The sequence below is a fragment of the Anguilla anguilla genome, chromosome 4 (assembly GCF_013347855.1).
Source record: "Anguilla anguilla isolate fAngAng1 chromosome 4, fAngAng1.pri, whole genome shotgun sequence".
In the NCBI taxonomy this organism is placed as follows: domain Eukaryota; kingdom Metazoa; phylum Chordata; class Actinopteri; order Anguilliformes; family Anguillidae; genus Anguilla; species Anguilla anguilla.
This window is the reverse complement of record NC_049204.1, coordinates 31,248,444-31,271,292: the sequence shown is the minus strand read 5'-3', so window position 1 is coordinate 31,271,292 and position 22,849 is coordinate 31,248,444. Positions and strand designations below refer to the sequence as shown.

At 41.3% G+C, this 22,849-nt stretch overlaps 1 protein-coding gene across 4 annotated transcripts in view; it reads left to right on the top strand.

The window, feature by feature from the left end:
• col11a1a (collagen, type XI, alpha 1a) overlaps positions 1–22,849 on the top strand; it is a 92,572-nt gene that overhangs the window by 51,965 nt on the left and 17,758 nt on the right. For all 4 annotated transcript variants that reach the window (XM_035412097.1, XM_035412095.1, XM_035412096.1 and 1 more), the window contains 19 exons: positions 1,320–1,373; positions 2,878–2,922; positions 3,371–3,424; positions 3,543–3,587; positions 4,990–5,043; positions 5,410–5,463; positions 8,401–8,454; positions 8,677–8,784; positions 10,119–10,208; positions 11,257–11,310; positions 13,094–13,201; positions 13,658–13,765; positions 14,438–14,491; positions 14,990–15,043; positions 17,114–17,221; positions 20,514–20,567; positions 20,768–20,821; positions 20,933–20,986; positions 21,804–21,857. In XM_035412097.1, coding sequence (XP_035267988.1) covers positions 1,320–1,373; positions 2,878–2,922; positions 3,371–3,424; positions 3,543–3,587; positions 4,990–5,043; positions 5,410–5,463; positions 8,401–8,454; positions 8,677–8,784; positions 10,119–10,208; positions 11,257–11,310; positions 13,094–13,201; positions 13,658–13,765; positions 14,438–14,491; positions 14,990–15,043; positions 17,114–17,221; positions 20,514–20,567; positions 20,768–20,821; positions 20,933–20,986; positions 21,804–21,857 — 1,260 coding nt within the window. The remainder of the gene's footprint in view (positions 1–1,319; positions 1,374–2,877; positions 2,923–3,370; positions 3,425–3,542; positions 3,588–4,989; positions 5,044–5,409; positions 5,464–8,400; positions 8,455–8,676; positions 8,785–10,118; positions 10,209–11,256; positions 11,311–13,093; positions 13,202–13,657; positions 13,766–14,437; positions 14,492–14,989; positions 15,044–17,113; positions 17,222–20,513; positions 20,568–20,767; positions 20,822–20,932; positions 20,987–21,803; positions 21,858–22,849) is intronic.

The window sequence follows — 22,849 nt, the reverse complement described above, 5'->3', positions numbered from 1 at the left end:
ATTGGAAATGTTTTAATCTCTGTTTTGGAAATAAGGTGCCAAAACAGAGATTTTATGAACTAAGTGTGTTGATAGTAGCCTAGGGCTTTTTCTAGGGTGGTGAAGGTCATAAGACCAGAGTGCTGAAGTATAAAATGATTAAGTGACTTCATTATGAGACCTTTTCTGTTAATGACTGGTTCATCCAGTCCCAATCCCTCTTTTTAGAGTACCATGGAAGCATTGCTTTATTATTAAAATATAAAACACTGCTCTGATCATTATTTCAATGCTTACGATGTTGCCTGGAAGAAACCACATGGGTAAGCTGTTTTTAATACTCTTCACCACAGAGCCGTGATTAGGTTAGCACATCGCATGTATATTTTCCTGTGTGTTTGTTCATTTATATCAACTGGCAGATTGTGTTACTCTGTGATTTCCAAGGGTTTTTTGTTTCAGTAAATATGAAAATATTGCCTATCTATATCTTTTATATAATATTTTTTATTTCCCTAAACACAAATTTGTATCTTAATGGGGCAGCTATTTTTATTATATATTTTTAAACATGGTCTGTGGTGGAGGCTGCTGGGTGGCTCATTCTGTTAAGGTAGCACACTGTGGTGCATGGATGAGCCCCGTGGTCTCGGAGTGAATCCCAACCATGCCAGTGCCTACTGTGGCCAGTAATAGGGCAAGGTGCAATTAGCAGTTGCGTTGCGCTAGGGAGTGTTCAGTCAGTTAGATGGTCTGCGTTTCACTGCAAACTAGTGACCTCTGCTGGTCGATCGAGTACACGAGGACTGTATTTTAAAGCCACACTTCCTCCGACTCCACTCTATGTGAGCTTGGCTATAGTCTGCTGTGTGAAAACAAGCAGACTGGTGACACCACGTGTTTTGGAGGAGAACCACGGATCTCTACACTCTCTCGAATCAACAGTGGGGTTCACGCATAAGCGTGGCTGTGGTTGTAAATAGTTGAACATTCCAAATTAGGGTGGGAGTTGTGCCTTACGTTTGGCACCAAATTTATTTTAAAAAGATAAGAATTTTAAAAAAACATGAGCAAATGGGCAAACATTGGCATTGCAATCTTAGAATTCAGGGTTGTGAAACAGTAGCGGATCTTTCATTATGTATCTAGCAACTCAAAGTCATTTAAAATCATGGCTATTCTTGGGAGACTGCAGTGGGTTGGACAATGAGCAGTAGATTCAGGGTTCCCTCTACCCTCATGCGACTTCGGAGTAACAGAGAAAGTAAAACTTGGTGAATCATTTCAGGTTAATGAGTGGCGCTAACCCCTCCCCTCCTTCTCATATCTTCGATCCGTAGGGTTCGACTGGTTTCCCCGGATTCCCTGGAGCCAACGGCGAGAAAGGAGCCAGGGTAAGACTGATTGTTCCCTTTGTATCATGCCTGGCCTTATAACAGGCAGGCCTTATTAACGATCGTAAATTGAACCGTTTTACAAAAAGAATGGCACAAAAATAACCGCAAATCTATGTAAAAATTGATGCTGAGAACATTGCATCTACAATTATTTCTTTTCATTATTCAGCCTTAGTAATTTATACTCTCTCAAAGATGTGAGTCTGTTGATTACAGATTTTTTTAAATCTGTTCCTGAGTTGAAACATAATTAGAAATTTTCATATTTTCATGTATAGAAATTTCTGTAAGACTCACATACTCACTGGTGTTTTAAGGTTTTGTCCCTGATACCCCAGAACTTAATATTGCTACAGTATTTCCACATGCTAATGCATTTGAAATTATAATCAGTGTTTTTCACATTGTTTCCTAAATAAATGTCAATGCTGGCATTTTCTGATTATTATTACATTTTCAGAAATAGAGGTGCAGTGGAGGCACATTTTTGTTCTTTTAGGAACACATATCCACAGTGTACCCTACGGTATAATGTTGTAATGTATTGCTGGCTAGGGATACCAGTTTATGTACCTATAGGGTACCACCCCAGTGACAGCATTTGAACCTTTATAAGCTCTTTTTCAGACCTTTTTTCCTGAGTGTGTATGGTAAACATATCCTGAACAGTCATAGCTGGAAGACATTTGGTTATATTTTATTTATTTTTATTTTTTTATGGGGGGGGGGTGGGGGGTGTGTAGTAACATTCAATCACTTACCTTAGAATGGCTATAAAGACACTTGACAGCTATGTTAGGTGGGAAATGAGATTTCTTTATCCAAAGAGGTGACAACATTGGCTTAGGGGGATCAGGGAAAGAGAAGTTGGACATTTGTACCATGATGCTAAGCTTCCATGGATTATTCATATCCAAAATGTCAAATGTATGAATCTTGTCCTACACTCCATCAAGCGTTTGGTCCAAATATCAGGCCTTTGAGCGTACGCTTCCCCCAAGGAAACAAGATGGGGTGGGGTGGGGGAGGAATAATGGGGAATGTACCGGAGAAAATGTCAGTGTGATCAGCTATTCTGTAGCCAAGCAGCAGATGTAATACACGGAGGTCAGAGTGCCGACCTGTATCCCATTATCCCATGGTCCTCTGCGGAATGAGTCGTCTCGCTCTGCCAGTCATTTCAGTCTCTCATGCCCCAGAGAGGGTCTCTTTTTATTTTTGTGGAATGCCCATTGTTGTCTTTTATAGATTTTTGAAAGCTCCTGGCGCAAGCCATTTGTTATCTGGACACGTATCAGATTGGAACGTAACATCTCATGTTCAGTTAAAGTTCAGGTATTGCAGGTATTGGTTTTTAGAAACAGACATTTATTTGGCATTTTTCTGTAATTAACGTTCTGTTGAAACTTTCAACAACAGGGCTGCAAATGTTCCATCCTGATTGAACTTTGTGCTGTCTTTCTAACGGTGATTTTTTTTTGTTGTTGTTTTGTTTTGAAAGGGTGTGGCAGGCAAACCCGGTCCAAGGGGGCAAAGAGGTCCAACGGTACGTTCTCCAATACAGTACTCATTAATTTCACCCATAATGCCGTTCACACTCACTTCACTTTCAGCCATAATAATGTACACACTCACTTCACTTTCACCCATAATACTGTTCACACACATTTCACTTTCATGCATAATACCGTTCACACTCCACTTCACTTTCACCCATAATACCATTCACACTCATTTCACTTTTACCCATAATACCGTTCAACTCCACTTTCACCCATAATGCCTTTCACACTTCACTTCAACCCATAATACTGTTCACACTCACTTCCGTTTCACCAGTAATACTGTTCACACTTCACTTTCATGCGTATTACTGTTCACACACATTTTACTTTTATCATTACAGTACTCAGTCGCTTCCTGGATTACTATGTTCTTCATTCTCACCCTCATGTCTTATAGGCTCTAAGCTGTTTGTTTCCTTGACTTCCTAGGGTCCACGTGGTGCCCGGGGTGCAAGAGGTCCAACTGGAAAACCAGGCCCGAAGGTAACTCATCTTCCTGTCCTGCCCAACAATCTGAATGCTTTGGTTACATGTGTAGCAGTTGTGTGAAGTTATTGGCACAGTGGATCTGACCTGCCTCTCCTGTTGTGTGTTTGGACAGGGCACTGCGGGCAATGATGGTCCTCCTGGCCCGCCTGGTGAAAGAGTAAGTTCAACAGTCTGCGCCAAGACAAGCTCTCCCATCACAACCCAATGTGGAGTGAAATCACTCTGGCTCAGAAACTGCCTTTGACAGTCTGTCACCCCTTCCAGTCCTTTACCTCTGCCACACATACCAGCCTTTGAGTCAGTTGTTTGGAACAGTTTGTAATCAGCTACTGTTCCGTGAGAGCTGAAAAGTCCATCTCAGGTCTTTGTTCGCTTTTGCAATTCATTATGGATTCATTTCTACGAGATGTTGAAAAGAGCATTTAGAGCCAATCTGAGCATTGTGTGCAGGTCAAGCCAAAATCAATGTTCCCTGTCTAAACATTCCCTTTTTTCACCTTATGCTTACTCAATTTATTCTCATTTGTTACTGTATTTTATTTTTAGTCCTTATAGTTTGAAGCGACTCTTAATATTTTTGTGACTTTCCAAATCCCTGTAAGTAATTAGTCTTTTCCGTTACCTGAAGTTTGATTTCCTGCTTTTCAAAACTATAGAATACAATCAAATATTGCAGATGGGAGGTAGGTGTTTCCTAGGGAGAATCAAGTCATTTTAAATAAATCCTAGTATAAAATCCATGGAGGACGTATTTTAAACAAAATATTCTGGAAAGCATTAGCTCTGTGGGCTAATCATTTTTACTATCCTATGTTTCTGACTTTGATGAAGGAAACAAAATTCATGTCCCAGAGCTGTAGGGATAGTGACCATAAACGCATAAGCACTGAGATGAGATATGGGATTCATACTCTGTGTTCTTCTTCAAACAAATGAAAGCAACACAACTGGCAGTCCCTTGGGATTATGAGGTGGATAGCAGAGGGTCTCATACAATACAAGGAGCCAAATTAGTCACGTAAGCCAATTCAGGCAGCTGAGTTTATTTCCGCCTCACTCTCATATTTATTTTCTGAAGACCATCTATGACTGAAGTCCCTGTGGGCTAAATAATATAGCATGTGGTTCATCAGTGAACAGGGCAAGCTGGTATGCAGGGTATTGTAAATATGAGGAACTTGCAATCCTTTCTGTGTATCTGTGTTCACAGTATATTTAGCTTGAGTGCTTTTCTTTTTCTTTATTTAGTTCTTGCGCTAAAATAAAATACAAATATTTTTGCATGAAAATGAGAGTCTAATTAAAAATATAAATATCTTGTGCATTCCAATCTGTTTCCAAGAGCTGTTTGTTGCATAAACAGCAAGTCTTCTGTCTGCAAGTCACACTTTACTCCCAATCCAGTTTCCTGTTCTGGCATTCACCTTGACTGATAATAACAGCATGTGATATGGGAGCCATGTGGAAGCTGCTTCTTCAGTGCTAGAAGGACCTCTTATACCTCCAATAGAAGACCCCCCTCTTCTCAGTGACTGAGACTTTTCTCTCGTGTTTCTCAGGGACCTCAAGGACCCCAGGGCCCCGTGGGTTTCCCAGGACCAAAGGGTCCCCCTGTGAGTACCCTCATTTCTGCATGGCAACCAAAGGGCAGTGCTTTTTTCCTGAAATATTAAACCGATAGTGTATTGCTGTTTCAGTTTGTACTGTTGGCCAGTGGGTGTGTTAAAGGTTGCAAATTATGTACAGGGCAAGTGCACTTTGTTCTTTTCTTGCCCTTGATAAAGCTACTTAAACATATTTTATACTACCTTTTTATAGTCATAGTCTCATTTGGGCCAGACTATTTATTGATAGAATCCATTTTCTGTAGGATTTCACCAGCTTATTATTTTGGATTTTGGCAGATGTCAGTAGAAGTTTTGAAAGTTTTATCTCACAGCATGTGTACTGTCTGTCTTTGTCGTTCCTCACGGCTGTAGGGACCACCTGGAAAGGATGGGTTGCCAGGTCACCCAGGCCAGCGCGGAGAGACCGTAAGTGCTGGCACCGTACTGCCGAGCTGCCACACACCTGGACGCACCTGGCCAGCTGGCTCCGGCAGACACTTCCTGCCGGGTGTGGAAAGATGGACAGCGGCTTTCCGCCCTCACCCCTTCACCAACCGGTGGAGGGCAAGGGTGGTGTCTCATCTTTCTGCACCCGGACGGATTCGTCTCCCTGAGTCAGCGAGCATTTCTAAGAGCCCGGGCGGCAGGTGTCCAGCAGCTTGCTTATTGCCGCTCATGCTTCCTCTTGCTACTCAGACTGAGTGATGTACAGATCCGAACTCGCCAGAGGAATCTGTTTATCCTATCAGCGGCTTTATTAATTGCCTCGAGGTGGCCGAGCGTTGGCGGCCCTTGTGATTCCACCTCAATGGTAGAGACGAGCTCTCGCTGGCTTGTAGCCACGGCACCCGTGACAAACGAGTGATAAGATGCATCTTTTTATCAAGCTGGCCATTGGCATATGAGAGATTAAATCTAAAATCTGCAGGCTTAATAAACTGTACCAGAGCAGATCCTCTGCAGGAATTCCTTTAAATCATATTTCAGAATCTGAAGCAATCGACAGGGACACAAACACACAATGCAAACACACAGAGTCCCTCACTGTTCTTATCTCCATAGTCTGACAGCCTTGAAGAGTCAGGTCTGTCAGAAGGAAAACTGATGGATTATCGACCAAATTCTTTCTAGTTTTTGGGGTAAAATGGTATTTATTCCAGTGGATTTTGAGCCATTTGTATAGTACTGACAGAAAAATACAATGCTGAGTGAATACAGTATATACTGACTGTCTAATGTAGTTTATTTAGACAATTCCATGACAGGAGACAATCAAAACTCTGAAAATAAATTTTGCACTTGGAGGGGGTGGGTTTGTGGGGGCTTCCTCAAAAAACCCATTCAGCCCATGATATGTTACCTGCGTTCTTTAAAAGCTCTGAAGTGTAACTTCATAGAGAGATACATAAAGACTGATGAACATAATTAATTACAAACAGAGTAAGTGACTTTTCAATCATTTGCATTTAAGAGTTATTCCAAGGGGATGTAGCAAATGTGTGTAGTAAGTCCCTCGCAATCATGACCCAGTTGGTTTACTTGGTAGCATTGTCTTCATGCTGCTGATTTTACCCAAGCCAGAAGCCGTAAACCTGCTAAAGGCTTAATAAAATATCACCAACTGGACGGCTTTTCTTCACCATTCATTCGTTTCCCAAGTGACATATTAGCATCAGCATTGGCACATCTTTGTTCTACCGTGTTAATGATGCATCAATGAGGATCTTCATTAAGATGCTGATAATCCCTGATTTATTACCGAGCGAACATCTTGCCGAGGCTCTGCTATGAGAATAGATTGCCGCAGTAAAAGTCTCTTAGGCATGAAATAATGTGCCGTTGGCTTTGCATGAATACACCTTCAGTTCCGAAAGATGCAACTAACGTTCCTGTGTGATTCAAAGAATAAACCACAGAACTGTAGAAATCTCTAAAAGAATAGTTTGAAACAGTGAAACATTCCCGTGTTTCATACTTCACGGTTCATACTGCAGGCTTTACAGTTGTGTGTAAGCAGTTCATGTTGCACTGTCATGCTACCTTTCTTTCCCAACTATTAGCAGAGCTAAACCTTTGTGAGGCTGGCGTTACAGACATTGAATGCTGAAACGTGTTCAGAATAGTTTCAGCTCTGTGCGGTTGTGTATGCCTCAGTACAATCCTGTATGTGCTCTTTGCTGTGTACGTCTGTGTGCTTTGTTTTAGTTTAACCTTGACTGTGGTGATGTGCTGCGTTACGTCTTAACGTCTTCACTCTCAGCTGACTCCTTTCATGTTGGCTTGAGTTGTTGTCATAAAAATGAACGACGCAACAGAGGCAAGCAATATGGAAGAGTGTAGATTACAGCCCATATTTTTTTTTTCTACTCTCGCCTGTCAGTCTGGCAGACAGCAGTCTGTCATATTACACATGACCACCAGGTGGCACGCTCTTTTAAACATCGGACTGACAAAGACATTTGACAACTATCAGTTTTTTTTTTATCACCATGATGTTTAAACATTTTCATAACAGCTTTAGTTTCATTATAGGATATGTAACTACAGTATTACTACATACATAATAACCCACCAGCACGCATTGGTGATTAAATGATTACTTTTAAAATGTGTTTTTTTGGCACGTTGGTTTTGAGAACCGCATTAGAACATAAGCTGTATGAGTCAGTGTGTATTTACTGTATGGTAATGTAACCTGCATGCTGATGCTGTCTCACTGTTGTGTGATGTTTTGTTTTCTGACCCGTCTTCAGTGATTTTCCCCTGCTTCTGTGCCACTCTAACATTGTTATTGCAGCCAAGATTAAAGCTCTCTGTATTTGGATGTTTGGTTTCAATGCCAGATAGTTCTTTTTACCACTAGGTGGTAAGGTGGTAAGTACATGTAAATAAATGGCAACCACTTGTGGCATTTATTTACGCAGCCACCTTTAGCCACCACTGAAAAGGAAAAATACTCAATTAAATTTATATTTTAAACAAATATTTCTCGATAAAACATTGTTTTAAATGCAAATTTTCAAGGCTTATGAATTTAATTGAACTGTAATTACATTCATAAGATAATCGCATCACAATGAATAACCAAAATAATTAGTGTGCATAATGTGATTAAACAGATATTATTTTAAGATGCTTTAGATGTATATCAGTTTTAAAGGATAATTTTGTTCTTACCTTTCCACAAATCCTTCACTCAAAAGAGAGTACTTTTAGTGTCTGCTTTGCTAAAGAAAAACATAAACCGTGTAAAACATATTTGATGGTGGACAAGCCAGTGTTTATCTTGAATTCAGTTTTGAGACAAATAAGATCATGTGATTTGGTTCTATTTTGTGTAAATGATTTATTGTTATTTCTCAGGGTTTCCAAGGGAAGACGGGCCCTCCTGGTCCAGGTGGTGTTGTAGGACCACAGGTAAGTTAATATTGTTCTCTGCATCTCACATCGCTTCCACAATACACTGTAAATTACTTGATTCCCGGCAATGTATCTTCAATCTCAAGCTTTAAAATACTGCGGTTAGCCGACATACGTGCGCAATATAAAATTGTATCATGTGACTTGTAGTTGGTATTCATGATCCAGTGAATCACAGCCTCATTTTGAACTGACTCCTGTCCCTGTATAATGTGAAAGGGCCCTACTGGAGAAACTGGCCCAATTGGAGAGAGAGGGCACCCTGGGCCACCTGGTCCCCCTGGAGAGCAAGGTCTTCCTGGAGCTGCTGGGAAAGAAGGAGCGAAGGTATGACCTCAATCCCATAAGACAACTTCCTGTAATGTAACAAAAATGCCATAACACTGTACAATGCTAACCGCCTGTCACGTGCTAACAGTCACCCCAGAGACCCTTCTCATTTTACCTGTGTAACATTTAAAAAATGGAATTGAATAGTACTGTTGGAGCATACCGACGATAACTAAGATTATCATTCAAGGTTCGTTTTGTGTGTTTGTTTTTATTATGGTGTCACCATTCGTTTAACATTTTACTTACTTTTTTATCATTGAAATCATTGCTTGTAATCATTTTCTCAGCAAATGTCATCGAATACACACTGCCTGCACTGATTTCCCGAGGGTGAAATTATGTCAAGGAATAAATGTCAGCCAGTTGAGATGCGCTCCACAAGCGTACTAGAAATGCTTTGAATGTATTAATAAAGTATGTACACCGCTGAGCAGTTACTTCTGTCCATAGTTCTGTTTTATTGAATGTGATTGAGAAAAGAGAAATTAGGCTCCCATAATGAAAAGACAGGTTGATTTTCCACCTCACTTGACTACAGAGTGCACAGGGAAGACTGAAGCCATTCTGTTGACGGGCGTTCTTATCGAAAGCAGGACAAACCTCTACAGCCATTTTTCCTCTATCTCCAGTTTTCTTAGCCTACCAGATTTTCAGGCCAATAAACTTCAGATGAGCAGGCAACTCTCAGCGGGTAGCCTCTCACACCAACTCTGTTGCCCCTAGGTTTTTCCTGGCTTACCCAGGACGGCCCCTCCTCACCTTCTAAAGCATCAGTCACTGACACTCTCCCATGTGTAAAAATAAAAGGAAATCTGACTAACATGCTGATACAGATCACTGAAAAAATGATGACATACCATTCTTAGGAGTCTGTATTGGATTATGTATTATAACATTCCAGATTAACTTTATTCACGATTTTAATATGCCTGTAATAAGCATGTGTATTTCAAAAGGAAAACATTAAGAAGATATATAGCATATTGCCTCTTTAGACAGTTATGGTGTTGACCTCCCATTGCAGTATGAGACTTCAAGGCACTGCAGGAGAGGTGTGCCCCAGATCAATGAAAAAAGTTTGGAGTTTCCCATATGATGTCTTTATGCTTATGGTCAAGATACTTAAATCCAGAAAATTTCCATCTGCATGAATGGGCAATATGTCAAATGTAACCTAGCCACCATTAATAAGGGTGTGTGCCAAGCAAAAAGCGGCATTTTTAAGCTGGTGCTGATTGGTGCAGATTCTGGGATGACTGATATGTGGAAGATTTTTAGCAGCTGCTACTCGGCTCCCTGCTCACACTCTGCTTCCTTCATCTCTACAGGGAGATCCAGGCCCTCAGGGAACCCCCGGAAAAGATGGTCCTGCTGGTCTGAGAGGGTTCCCTGGGGAGAGAGGCCTTCCTGGAGCTACGGTAATGAAATATATTTGTACATTTGAGAGCCTTCTCTTTAAAACACAGTGCATGCTTTTTCTGTGGTTCACCTCTGCGGCTCCATGGCCATTTTACAGAACCGTATTTCACAACATTTATAAAATAAACCCTGTGCCCATATTGTGTGTCTCAGTCTAAGGTGAGCTGATTGGTTTTTTATGATCATGTGATTAACCTCCTCACGGCATGGATAAGTCCTAATTACGCCGTCCGTATTTTATGGTACTGTAGGCCTTCAGAAGGAGTGGCTCCATTGGCAGTCCACACACAAGACCAAACACACACTACGGCATTAGCTTACCACCACACTTCCTGCTTCACGTACCTCTCAAGGGAGATGTAGAGGGGGGCCATAAACGTGTGGCTCATCGCGAGATGGAAAGTGCACATCCAAGCGCTCTGTGTACAGTAATTCATAGGCACAGTACTGATCAATGTGCCTCAAGAGTGTTGCAGTTGTAACACCCTCTTTAATCTCACAGTCTGTCAGTATGTGACAGTAGCTCACAGCTAAAATCATGATTTACAGTATTTTTTTTAACAGTATTTACAGTATTTATTTATATTTTTGTTGTGGCAGCAAGATTGTGTCAAACTATTCTGCAGAAGTGCCGGTTTCATTATGTTATCTTAAGCTATTCAAATTTAAAGCAATTTAAAGCAGCAAATATGACAGTTATGCTAGTTTCCACTCATTAGTAACTCCAGTGGGATGGATTGTGATTGCACTGGAAAGACCCAATAAAAAAAAGGGAGGAAGGAGGAGCTCTTCAGAACTCCCCGCTGATCTCTGTGATTCCTCACACATAGTGAGGTGGTCATTAAAGCAGAGTAATGGCTTTTATTGAGTGTCTCAGGAGCCGGCATTTTCACACGCAGCGCATCCTGAGTGTCCATTCAAAGTCACATTAAGCATATGCCACATGGCCTCAGGTTGGGACTTCAGGGGGAAGATTTAGTTTGCTGCGCAGGATCTTTAGCTGTGTCATGGTGTCCTCCATCTTACAGAATCTATCTTTTCTTTCAGGGTGCACCTGGTTTGAAGGGAGGAGAGGGCCCTCAGGGCCCCCCCGGTCCAGTCGTAAGTACGCCATTGCCACAGCTACTGGCTGGCAATGGAAATGATCACGCCGCTGCAGTGCTAATTCCCCTTTTTGCTGCTAGCTGTAGGGTGTGTAAAAGCAGCAGTTGGTTCACTTGTAGCCACACAATTCAGTAACCTGGCTCTCTCCACATGAATCAGTTACCTGACCAGGGCAACTTTACCCCCAATACCCTAAGAACAGTTTTTTACCAATTATAATAACTTTAAAATAATACTGTAAGGTTACCTTCCCTGATGCTTTAATGTTGTGATGCAGCCCATAGTCCATCTCCTCACCTACCCAACCCAAAACTTTTAATGAAGAATATCTGCAGTCTGTAATAGCAAAAGCAAACACTAGAGGGTTTTTTTTTAACCTTGTGCTGTCTAAAATGCCCTCTGTGGCAAACTCGTCCAAGGTAAATAGTGTACGAGAGTTGTAATTACTGTCTCTCCACATTTCACCATCAATTGCTGCCAAATAAGATTTAAATTGACAGCCTCAAATATTCAATATCTGAAAGGCGTTTCAAGATCATAATGATAGTCTGCTCTTCACGGCTTTATTTTTTCCCCGAACGCTAAGATGAGTGTTGTCTCCTTGTAATTGCACTGTGTTGGACTGGCAGCCTCATGTAAGATTAGATTGTGAAGCTTTTTAAGACCTCAGACTTTAACAGTGTGATTAAATAGATTTATAAAAATGTTTTTTTTCTTTGTACAGTAAGTTGAAATCCTAGCAACATGTGTCTTTGTAAAAGAAAAGAAAAAGTCACATTTTTCCGGTTTCACTTCCTGCGTAGCTTAAATAATTTAACTCCTCTACTCGGTGGTGATCTGACAGTGCTTTGGTCTTTTGCTCCTGTCTGCGATCCATATCCTGCCGGAGGGTGTGATTCCCTTGACAGGCGATGGCGGCGGGTTGCCGCTGAGTTGCTACCTGGTTCGGGGCGGTGCCGCGTGACTGCCGATGGGGGCCACGGCTAGGATCGCAGATGCCACTCTGACCTGCAGACATGAGCAAACGATTCAAATCGTGTCCCACAAGCCGCATGCTTTTGTACCACAGAAACAGTGATGACTGGCGTACACAATGTACTAGTGCTCGCCACAGACCGCGGGACCTAAAAATTCACTAAAGCCTTCATTCCTCTTCAGTTCTCTGTATATGTGCTGTGCTTATTCAAGGCCGGCGATGGATAATTGTAGCAGCCAATTTGTACACCTCAGGGATCTCCACTGAAAAAATATTGAGCACATCATGTTTCTAAAGAACATTTCATGTGACTTCTTTCCAATAGAAATAATTTTCAAGAGAGCATTCCTAGGAAAAAATATCCATTAATGACCAACGATATCGTATGCATGTTGTCGTATGCACTGTGTGTGAAGGACAACTAAGAGCAAAGAATTGCATTAGTTGTGTGATGCAGGAGATAATATTTGACTTCATGATATATTATGCAGGCTGTGCTCAACAACTGTCTGAAAGTGTGTTAAAGAGGTAGTCGCAGGATAATGAGCTTTGTTTTCCACTGTGCTGCAAACATACCAGCAGTAGTGCATGGGTTTACCTCAGGAAGAATCAGGAACATTCGGTGCTTTTACCCACGCTTGTTTGTCACTATATTATTAGTGTAGAGTGCCTATTATGTTGAAGAGGTTTGTTTACCAGACCTGGGGGTACCCTTAATTCTATGCTTATCATTCCTGCACCATATCAAATCATTTATCAACTTTCCTGTTCTGCTCGTTTCGTGATTTTCTCTCTGGACTACAGGGATCTCCTGGCGAGAGAGGAGCTGCCGGACCTGGAGGTCCCATCGGCCTCTCTGGGCGCACCGGCCCCCAGGGGCCCCCAGGGCCCGCTGGAGAGAAAGGAGCCCCGGTGAGCACTAATGTCCATCCTAAAGCTGAAAAAGGAGTGAAATCCCACACTATTGAGTCCTCAATCTGTCACTCTCCTGTAAAAGGCAGACCCTGTGTTCATTTCTTATCCAGAAGGTCTAGTTTCACTTCTGGTGTTTTATGCAATTTGTCTTCACAGTTTCAGTCTTGTTCTTGTATTCTTGGTCTGCGCAAGAGATGATAAATTGAAACAATTGACCTGTTACCCGCATAGTTCATTCAGTAGTACAGGTTATTTGTGTCCGGCGGGTTTATAGGATGCTTTGTGTCTGATCGCCTTGTTTAAGCCATTACTGGTGTTATAAGAAGATGTTAACAGAAGAGACAGTGGTGGTTTCCTTAAGATGAATGGGATAATACCTTATATTCTGGGAAAATATCTCCCATTCTGTTGACAACCTCTTGATGCAAGCATGTGATGTTTTTTTTATTTCAGGGAGAGAAAGGCCCACAGGGACCGGCAGGCAGAGATGGAGTCCAAGGCCCAGTTGGTCTGCCCGGACCAGCCGGACCTCAGGGTCCACCCGGAGAGGACGGAGACAAGGTTTGCCATTTTACTCTGGCCCACATTAGCTTGGGATTTGCACTTATCATTTTCATAGGCTCAAGTAGAAAAATATCCCTTGCATTCAATTTCCCACATAATCCACACTGTGAACACACAGGCCTTCTGTATCAGGGTTACATGATTCAATAATATGGTGGGCATTCATCTTCAGAACCAATTATGGCATGCGATCTAATTAGTATAATATAAAAATTAAATATGCCATTTTATCTCTCATATTCATTACATCCTATCACTCTCTGTGCAAAAGACCGAGTCGACCATATGCGACTGCATTAGCCAGTGTTTTGTTTGGCACTGTCCTTTTTCTTCGCATAAAATTAAATGTTTTACTGGGCATTTTGAGTGCGACCCTGCAAATTAGAAATCCATGTCATGTCCTTGCATCTTTCTCATCAGTACCAGCATGAGTATCTCAGTGTGAGCCAGGCAATCTGTTAATTGCCAAAAAAATGAAAAGTCTCAAGGTCTTGTCTTTATTGTGTATTCTAATTAAGATTCTGTAGATGATATGGATGGGGCAGAATCTGCAAGGTCTCATTTCCTGTACGTATTAAAAAGTAGAAAAATATTTGAGACCTTGTTTAAGATGGCACTGACTGTCATGTGAACAGAACTTGTATAACACATTTGCTTTGTCTTGTCTAGGGAGAAGTTGGTGAACCAGGCCAGAAGGGAAGCAAAGCAGACAAGGGTGAACAAGTGAGTTCTTCTTCTACACCATTATCTTTAATTAAGAACTTTGTGATCACCGTTCCCCTTAGGCTAGCTGACATTTTCTTTCCCTGTAATGGTCAACTCAAATAAATGACTATATTTACCATCATGTGCTATATTTTTACATTGACTTAAGAGCATGATTTTGAAGTAGACAACTATCACAATTATTATCATACATCTGGCTCCATTTTTTGCTTTATGCACATTCCTACCGCAAGATGATTTACAGCCCTGCACTTTAGCACATACGCATTGCTATGCATGTAATGAATGGGCTTTTCACTGCAGTGGTTTGGGAAAATTATCTGGCTTGTGGCTCTAAATTCAGCAGTTAAGCCTCCAATTTTGCTGTGCCCAGCATGGCAGTGTAGTATGACAAACCCTGACATTAATCACCCGTGTGCTGCTACTCGATGATCGATGTACTGTACGGTGATCCATGCAGTCCCTCACCTTACCCTGTTGTGTTGCGTTCTCTAGGGTCCTCCTGGTCCAGCCGGTCTTCAGGGCCCCATCGGAGCTCCAGGACCCGCTGTGAGGCTCTTCGCCGACCCCTCCCCCACCCCACTCTCTATCCCCCACACACCCCCCCCCCCCCCCCCACCCACCCTGCCCCCACCGCTCTTCCACCTGGCTCATGCACACAGCATTCGTCACAGCGGCGTAGCGAGGAAGCAATCAGCTCCGCAGACAATGAGATTTTTTTCCCTACACGCGGTATCTAAGGGGACGGCGCTATAACTCGGCCTCGGACGCCGGCTGGCTTTTAATCTATTTTGTGTATTTCATCTCTGCCCGGGCGTCCCGCGGGGATGATAAATATGCGGCGGAATGCATCGCCCCGCTCAGGTAGCGCACTGATTCTATGCATGAAATACATTATTAAAGCGAGCGGAGTGGAGCGGGGCCTCTCCCCCGACCTTCCTTCTTGTTACCGGCCGCGGAATAGGAAACGCCTACACTACGCCGCTCCACCGCCTCAGGCGCTGGATACAGAGGACGCTGCCGCTACGTCGAATGACTTTTGCTTTGGACGGCGTCGGCCCGCCTTGTCCCCGGACGTGAGTGATCAGAGGGCGGGGGCCGATGCATTATGCGGTTTCGTGTGCATACCTCACATCTGCATGGCAACGCACACCTAAAAAAAAAAGGAGGTTTGCGTTGCCCTGCAGCCGTGGTGCCGAAGCCTCTTGCCTGCCCGTTATAGATCCGCAGCAAAGGAGGAGTTCACCCTTTCGATACCGCGCGTTCGGCCACCCTGGGGCGACCTGGACCCCTCGCCTCCTCTTCCGAGCGTGCTGCCTGTGCTGAAAACCTCTCTCTGTCAGCACTTCTCCTGTCGACTGTAGCGCGCGGCAGAGATTCTGTCAGCTCGGAATGTGAACCAGGGGATAAAGAAAAAGAGATGTTTTTCTAACCTGGTGACAGTTCCCAGGGTTTGATTTCCTGTTAGATGACATATTCCAGGCTTTAATTCTGATCAGTCAACACCTGGAATATCTCATTTAGTAAGTGTAAAAGTATAAGTAAAAACCCTCAAATGGCTGCACCTTTCTTTTTTGAGACAAATTCAAGAAAACACCACAGAAGGGAATTGTATTATTTTACTGCAGTACAGCCTGCTTGTAAGCATACCATGAAACATTCATTCACATTGTATTATTGCTCATAATTATTTATTTTATTTGTCCTTTCTGCGTGATAAATTAGAAAATAAAAGGCATGTGTATTCTCCAATGTGGTAAATATCAAATATCTTGTAGCCACACTTGTTCACACACACAATGTTCAGGCAAGCACAATCAGGCATCCTTTTTTGTTGGAATTTTTTTTTTATGTCTGTCAACAAAAAATAAATAAAGAAAGAAAAACACTACCTGCTTGAATCATATGGTAGTAAAGTAAAGTCATGAGGCTCTGAATATCCTCCAGTCTACACCCTGAAATCGTCTCAAAGACAGAAAGATGGGAAAATTATGCAGAGAGACATAAATCATAAAGCGAAAAATAAAAATAATTGACTTTTCATTAACAGTGAGCAGGTTTGTCAAAGAGTATCAGTACTTTGTGATTGCTGCCAAATTATAAAATGACATGAGTGAAATAACTTCTATTTCTGTTTCAAAAGTTGGCAGCAGTGCCATTGTTGGCCAGTAATTTAGAATATGTTGGCAGTCTAGCAGAATATCTTATTAAAAACAATTGAGACTGAAATAAGTTGCATTCATTTTATGTTCTAGTTGAGTCATTAGAGAGTACGGCCAAGTGACCAATACATTAAGCCTGCCGAATCACATTGTGGTTCCTGCACTAGATATTCTCGTTCCTAAACAATTAAATCGATTAAGGTTTTTTTTTCCCCACTGTCCAGTACAACTTCAACTACTTTGTTTCCTTTCAAGCTGTGATAAAACCAAGTGCCGCTTTGTTCACTGATCAAGTTAGTAAAATGTGCCTGTAATTTTTGGATACATTTTCTTGGATATAAAGATTCAAATTTTGTTTCTAATTATGTATTTCTTGTAAGAATAAAATCATCTGGGATGCTACCTTTACAAATTGTAGTTGTTTACTGGAAACTATGATGTTATTTCCCTCCACCAGGGTGCTGATGGAGAACCAGGTCCCCGTGGTCAGCAGGGCATGTTTGGACAGAAGGGAGACGAAGGGCCTAGAGGATTCCCTGGCCCCCCAGGACCAATCGGACTACAGGTGAGTCCTGCATATACTCACTTACCGTATATACGCAGGCATGCATACACACATGCACACGCGCACGCATGCACACATATGCACATGCACACATGCAAAGCACAAACATGCATATACATGTGGATATGCCTAGATTGTGGGCCATGCACCCTACAGTCAGTGTACAAATGCATGTGAATGCTTTTTTAAATTTGATTTTTAATTAAAATTGAATTTTTACTCAAACGCCAAATTCACAACCTAGAAAGAAAAAGAAGGAAAAAAAACAGTAAATGAAACGATGCAAGGACACTGACAGAATAACATTCATGATATTAACAGTTAAGGCTTTAATATGTAAAAGGATAAATTCAGAGTGAGATGTGGAGGAATGGTTGGTTTATGCCATATTAAAACCACTCTGAATGCAAGCTGGTGCTGGTAATATGCAATGATACTGTGTCTTGGAGACATCTGGCTTTCGTGTTTCATCATTGGGGCTTTCTGTATTTCAGCTGATGTATGGCTATGTGGAGAATATTGTCAGATGTGCACTGAACTCACAAATTGAAGGGCTTAATGAATCATTCTGATGAATGCTACAATGGAGCGTTGATTATTATTATTTTTAAATCAGCTTCACATTATACTGTGGATGTCTTAGGACATTTAGGCTGAATTACATTTTTCATGTAGTCACATCATCAAATTTGCCATTTGTTTTCTGTCACATTGCATTACAGTTAGAGTGAAAACCTTCCCTGCATTTCTCCTATAAAAAGGGAATAAAATAAATGCCCATAATTAAATTTCAATATTCCAGAGAGCAGAATGCATGTTGCAAATATATACCATTAACTGCAATAGTGGACTTGTATAAGGATGTAATTCCTCAATGTCAAGTTCATCAAGCAAAGTTAACTTTAATGAATCACTTTTAATTAGTGAGGGCACAAACATGTACGTCTCAAAATTATTAGAAAGTTTTTAACCATAATTTGAGTCATGTTCAAAAATCATGTTAAAATTACAGCAAACAATAAGTCCCCATTTGTCCATATCAATAATTAAAGTACCAGTGTGAAAAGAATATATTAATTTGGATGATGAACCTCCTCCAAAAGTCAGTATGCCTCTAAATGGTTATCATATTTTACAATTATTGTTCTTGACCAAGGAAAGCTCTGGAGTGATTATTGTTCAGGGTTGGTATTAGTATGCATTGACACAGGGATGTAGCCCCCGAGATGTGGGTATTGGAGGAGGTATGTATGGGTGAAGGGTGTGTAAATATCAGACAGAATTAGTTCTGCAGTACCTTTATTGCCTTCTGGCTGCGGTGACTGAGGACTGCTTTTCAATCAATGAGACACCTTATATCACCTTAAAAAGGAAGAACGTGCCAAAAGTTAAGCGTATGCAGTGCAGACTAATCTATCCCACCTAATTAGGGAGGCCATGGCCAGAGGATATGTCTACACAAAGCATTCTTTTTTCACATATTTGGAGCACCAGAGACGACTCTACCTGAACAAAGTCATTATCAGTTTGTTCATTCACCGTGAAGACAGTCCCCACTTAGTCTCCCTTTTCAAGAGGCACTTTTTTGCCAGTGTCCCCCAGTGGCTGTATCAAGGTTAATCTTTTTTTTTTTTTTAAACTTACAACTTATGAGGATTTTCCACATGGATTTTCCACTACCTGGACTCCCCTATTATGTAGCTAATGATAGCTAGCAAGCCCGTATGAGCCAAGAGAAGTGGATTGGAATCTTTATTCTCCAGCCTTTAGTTGTTAGTTTTACTAAAATTGTGGATGCACAGTAAATACTCGAGCCAACGTTGGCGAACACAACTGAATTTAGTTAGCCAATAACGTCAACTGACCAGCCGACCATATCTCTCCTGCACTAACCTAGCTGAAAATGTACCACTCACTGTAGCCAATCCATACACATTTCTTCCTCTTCTTCTCCTTCTTCTATTGGTCACATGCTTTTCAGATACAGCCCACAAAGAAAAAAGAGCCACGCCCAGCAATGTCCCAGACACTTTTTAAAATAACAGATACAGGCAGACAACAAAGGACTGGACATAAATACACACAGACACAGACTGGTAGTGCATAATATTAATGACTGATGGTGGTTGTTTTATAACATTTTCAAGGTGAAAATCCTGCATAGTATGCTTTTAATATTGCGTTTAGCATTACTATTTTTAAATTCCTTTTAAGACACTTAAAATCTCATTTCAGGTTTTATTCTTCCAAATATATTTTCCTAATAATACATTACAAGTGACCACTTACGCACCTCTGACATCTCTAAAAATGACCTTTGAAAGACAATGCAGTCAGAATATAAAGAGTGAAAGAGCTGTGAAGGAATTTTATTTTACAGCGTTCAGCACTAGTGGGTCTTTGACTAATCAATTATGTGTTTTGTAGATTAAAGGACTTTGACAGTGCATGGCAGCTTATTTAACAAATTAAATTAAACAATGCACTTCAAGGGTGGTCATTAGATCAGGTAGGAAAATCACCCACAGATGTATCTAAATGGTTTTAGCCATGCACAATTAAAGAATACAAATAAGTTGCCAATCATCAGTTTCCACTGCAGAATTTCCTCTCATCTGAACATATTTAAACATCCTAATTGCACGCATGCTGCTTTGAATACTAAGTACCTCAGTGTGAGCATTTTTGTTTTTCTGCAAAGCAATCTTAACTGTAAAAGCTCTCTAAAGAGACTGTGCATTATGGCATCGTGAAAGACGCACTGCATGTGTGTTCTGTGTGTACATATAGTTATTGAGAGTGAATATAAATGTTTTGTTGAATTAAATTAGAACTACATTTTTCATTTGAAACAGTAATTAAATGCATTCACAGTCCCATTGAAAAGAAAGTGTTTTCAGGCTAGTTAAGACTAAACTTTTCACAGCATTCCAATGAGTCCTCTGTATTTGCTGTGGAATTACATGGATTTTAAAAAATCCCATGTAGTATGATGTACTACCCTTGAATAATCTTGGATGTAAACTCTGAATGTATTACAATTTCACTAGTTCATGAAGTTGGCCAGATATAAGATTCAATTTCAAGACTCAGTTCTAAAAATCTTTTTTTGTGTACTCCTCAAGTTCAAGGGCTTGTGTAGTTGATACCAAACAAGAATTAAACTTTTAAGCTTTCCTTGTCACCAACTCTATTTCATCATCAGATAAAAAGTGGAAAGCGTTTCTCTTAAGATTCTATCAGAAAGTTGGTTTATTTCTTGTGTGGAATAAATAAAATTGTTGTCTTTCAGGGTCTTCCAGGGCCGCCCGGTGAGAAGGGCGAAAATGGAGACGTGGGCCCGATGGTGAGTTACACCTCTTTGTTCCAGCTGAACCCAGCCCGTTCTTCGTCACCCTGGCTGGTTATATACTGCATGTCCAAGGAACATTTCACACGCCAAATCGTTACCAGTTAATTAGGAGCTCCAGGTTTACAATGAGTTGCCTGCAACTGATGTTTCAACTCCAGCCAGATGTGAAACGCATTCTTCTTCTTCCCTTCCAGGGTCCACCAGGTCCTCCCGGCCCAAGAGGACCCCAGGGTCCCAGCGGCGCTGACGTAAGGGCCACAGCTACAGATTTATATTACGGAGTGTTTGATTGCACGGAGTTGCAGATGTACTGGTGTGGTGACACTTGCTGAAGGCCTTGCCCGTCTGTTTCCTGACAGGGTGCTCAAGGTCCGCCTGGCGGAGTGGGAGCGATGGGAGCCGTGGGAGAGAAGGTGAGAGCCAGTCTGCACCTCTTTACCATGTCCAATCACACTGTCCTGGGGCAACACTGATTTAGCATCCAATACAGAAAGGCAATATCGGAGAAATACTGCCATTGTGCACTAGGGCATGCTGGTTTTTACACCTGACTTACCTATTCTTCAGTTATTCCTTATAGGCCATTATTAATTATTTTCATATGTCAGCATTTTCCTGATATAGTGGCCTGACATTATTTTCCCTACTTTACAACTGGCCCAGCACAATTCTTCCCTTTTACTGCCATTTGGCAAGCAATCATCAATATTTAATGCCATGCCTGGCTGTTGAATTTTCTCTCGGCTCTGAAACACAAAAGCTTAGCCTAACATTGAAAACACAGGGAAACGTATTGCCTTTGCATATTCATTGGATTTGAACTGTCAACATGGGAATGAGCATATCTATATATGTCACCACCACCATGTTTAAAATATGATAACCTTCAGAAATTGAATGCTGGATTTCCTTGGGCACGAAAGAATTGGAAAATAAATGGGAGAAAATGCATTTTCTCAAAGCCAGTATGATGTCTCATGAGTGTTTGTGGGCATTTAATTGGCTTTCAAATGTCAGTTTTGACCTTTCAAGTTTCACTTTAATAACTATGTGTTTTGTAGTTGTCTGGCAATCAATTTGAAGGCAGGATTGGAGTACTGCAGCATGCATTGTGTCCCAATATCTTCAGCTATTACATTCAAGCACGAGGATGATGTGTAAAGTGCAACTGTATATTTGAACAACTTCACGCTATCATAGTAAGGTGACCGCTCATGTCATCTTTCACAGGGTGAGCACGGTGAAGCTGGTAACCCTGGACCCCCAGGAGAGCCTGGAACGGGAGTAAGTGTCAATCATAGGTTTGTTTGTGCATGTATGTGTGGGCTTGGGTGCACGTGTGTGTGTGTGTGTGTGTATGTGTGATGGTAAGTGCCGGTCTAAGTGCTGTTGATTGATTTTCCCCAGTAATGGTGAAGGACCAACTTAGCAAGGCACCATACACTCATATAAGCACTTCCCACACTCTTAGCACATCATTATCATCAGCTCATCTGCTGTGATTTATGCTTTACTTTTTATACAATCAACGTGAAGCCATTCAAATGAAACCACCTGAATATTTAAACAGGCATGTGTGTGTGTGTCTGTGTGTGTGCGCGTTTGTGTGTGTGTGTGTTTTAATTATACACAGAAGGGAGAGATGCATGTCCACATTCCTCTACATAACCAGGAATCGATCCTCTCAGTGTTGCTTTCTTTGAAGGGTTCTGTGTGCTTGTCATATAGATTTGACTTGATTCATCTGTGAGTACATCTGTAATATTGCATTGATATGCTGTCTGCTTCATACTTTACAAGTGACTGATGAGTACCCAACAGCCAATGGAAAATAGTTGTATTATCACTGTGTGAAATATTTGTTCTTCTTTGCATAGGCTTGTACCTTCCATAAAAGCATGTGAATTGCATCTTTTTCTTCTGTAGAAAAGTTGAATAAGGAAGGCATGGTCCTTGTGTAAACTGAATTGCATATTTCATGCATGCACGTGTAGGGCAGGATTGCCTGGACCTACAGTATAATCAGTTGAGTAAATTTAATTGGGATTATGCTTCATGTTTTTTGTCATTTATTTTAATTCAAGAGGACCCAGTTTCAACAAATGTTATCATAACATCTCAACAAGATGTTGAGTTATTTTTCACACAGTTTACAACAAACATGTTGTTTGGAAGACAGGATAACTAAAAGATAAGGAAGGAACAACTATCATATCTCTCAACACCTAACAGTTAAGGCTACCACATGATTCACACAAACTGCTGTTTGGAACATC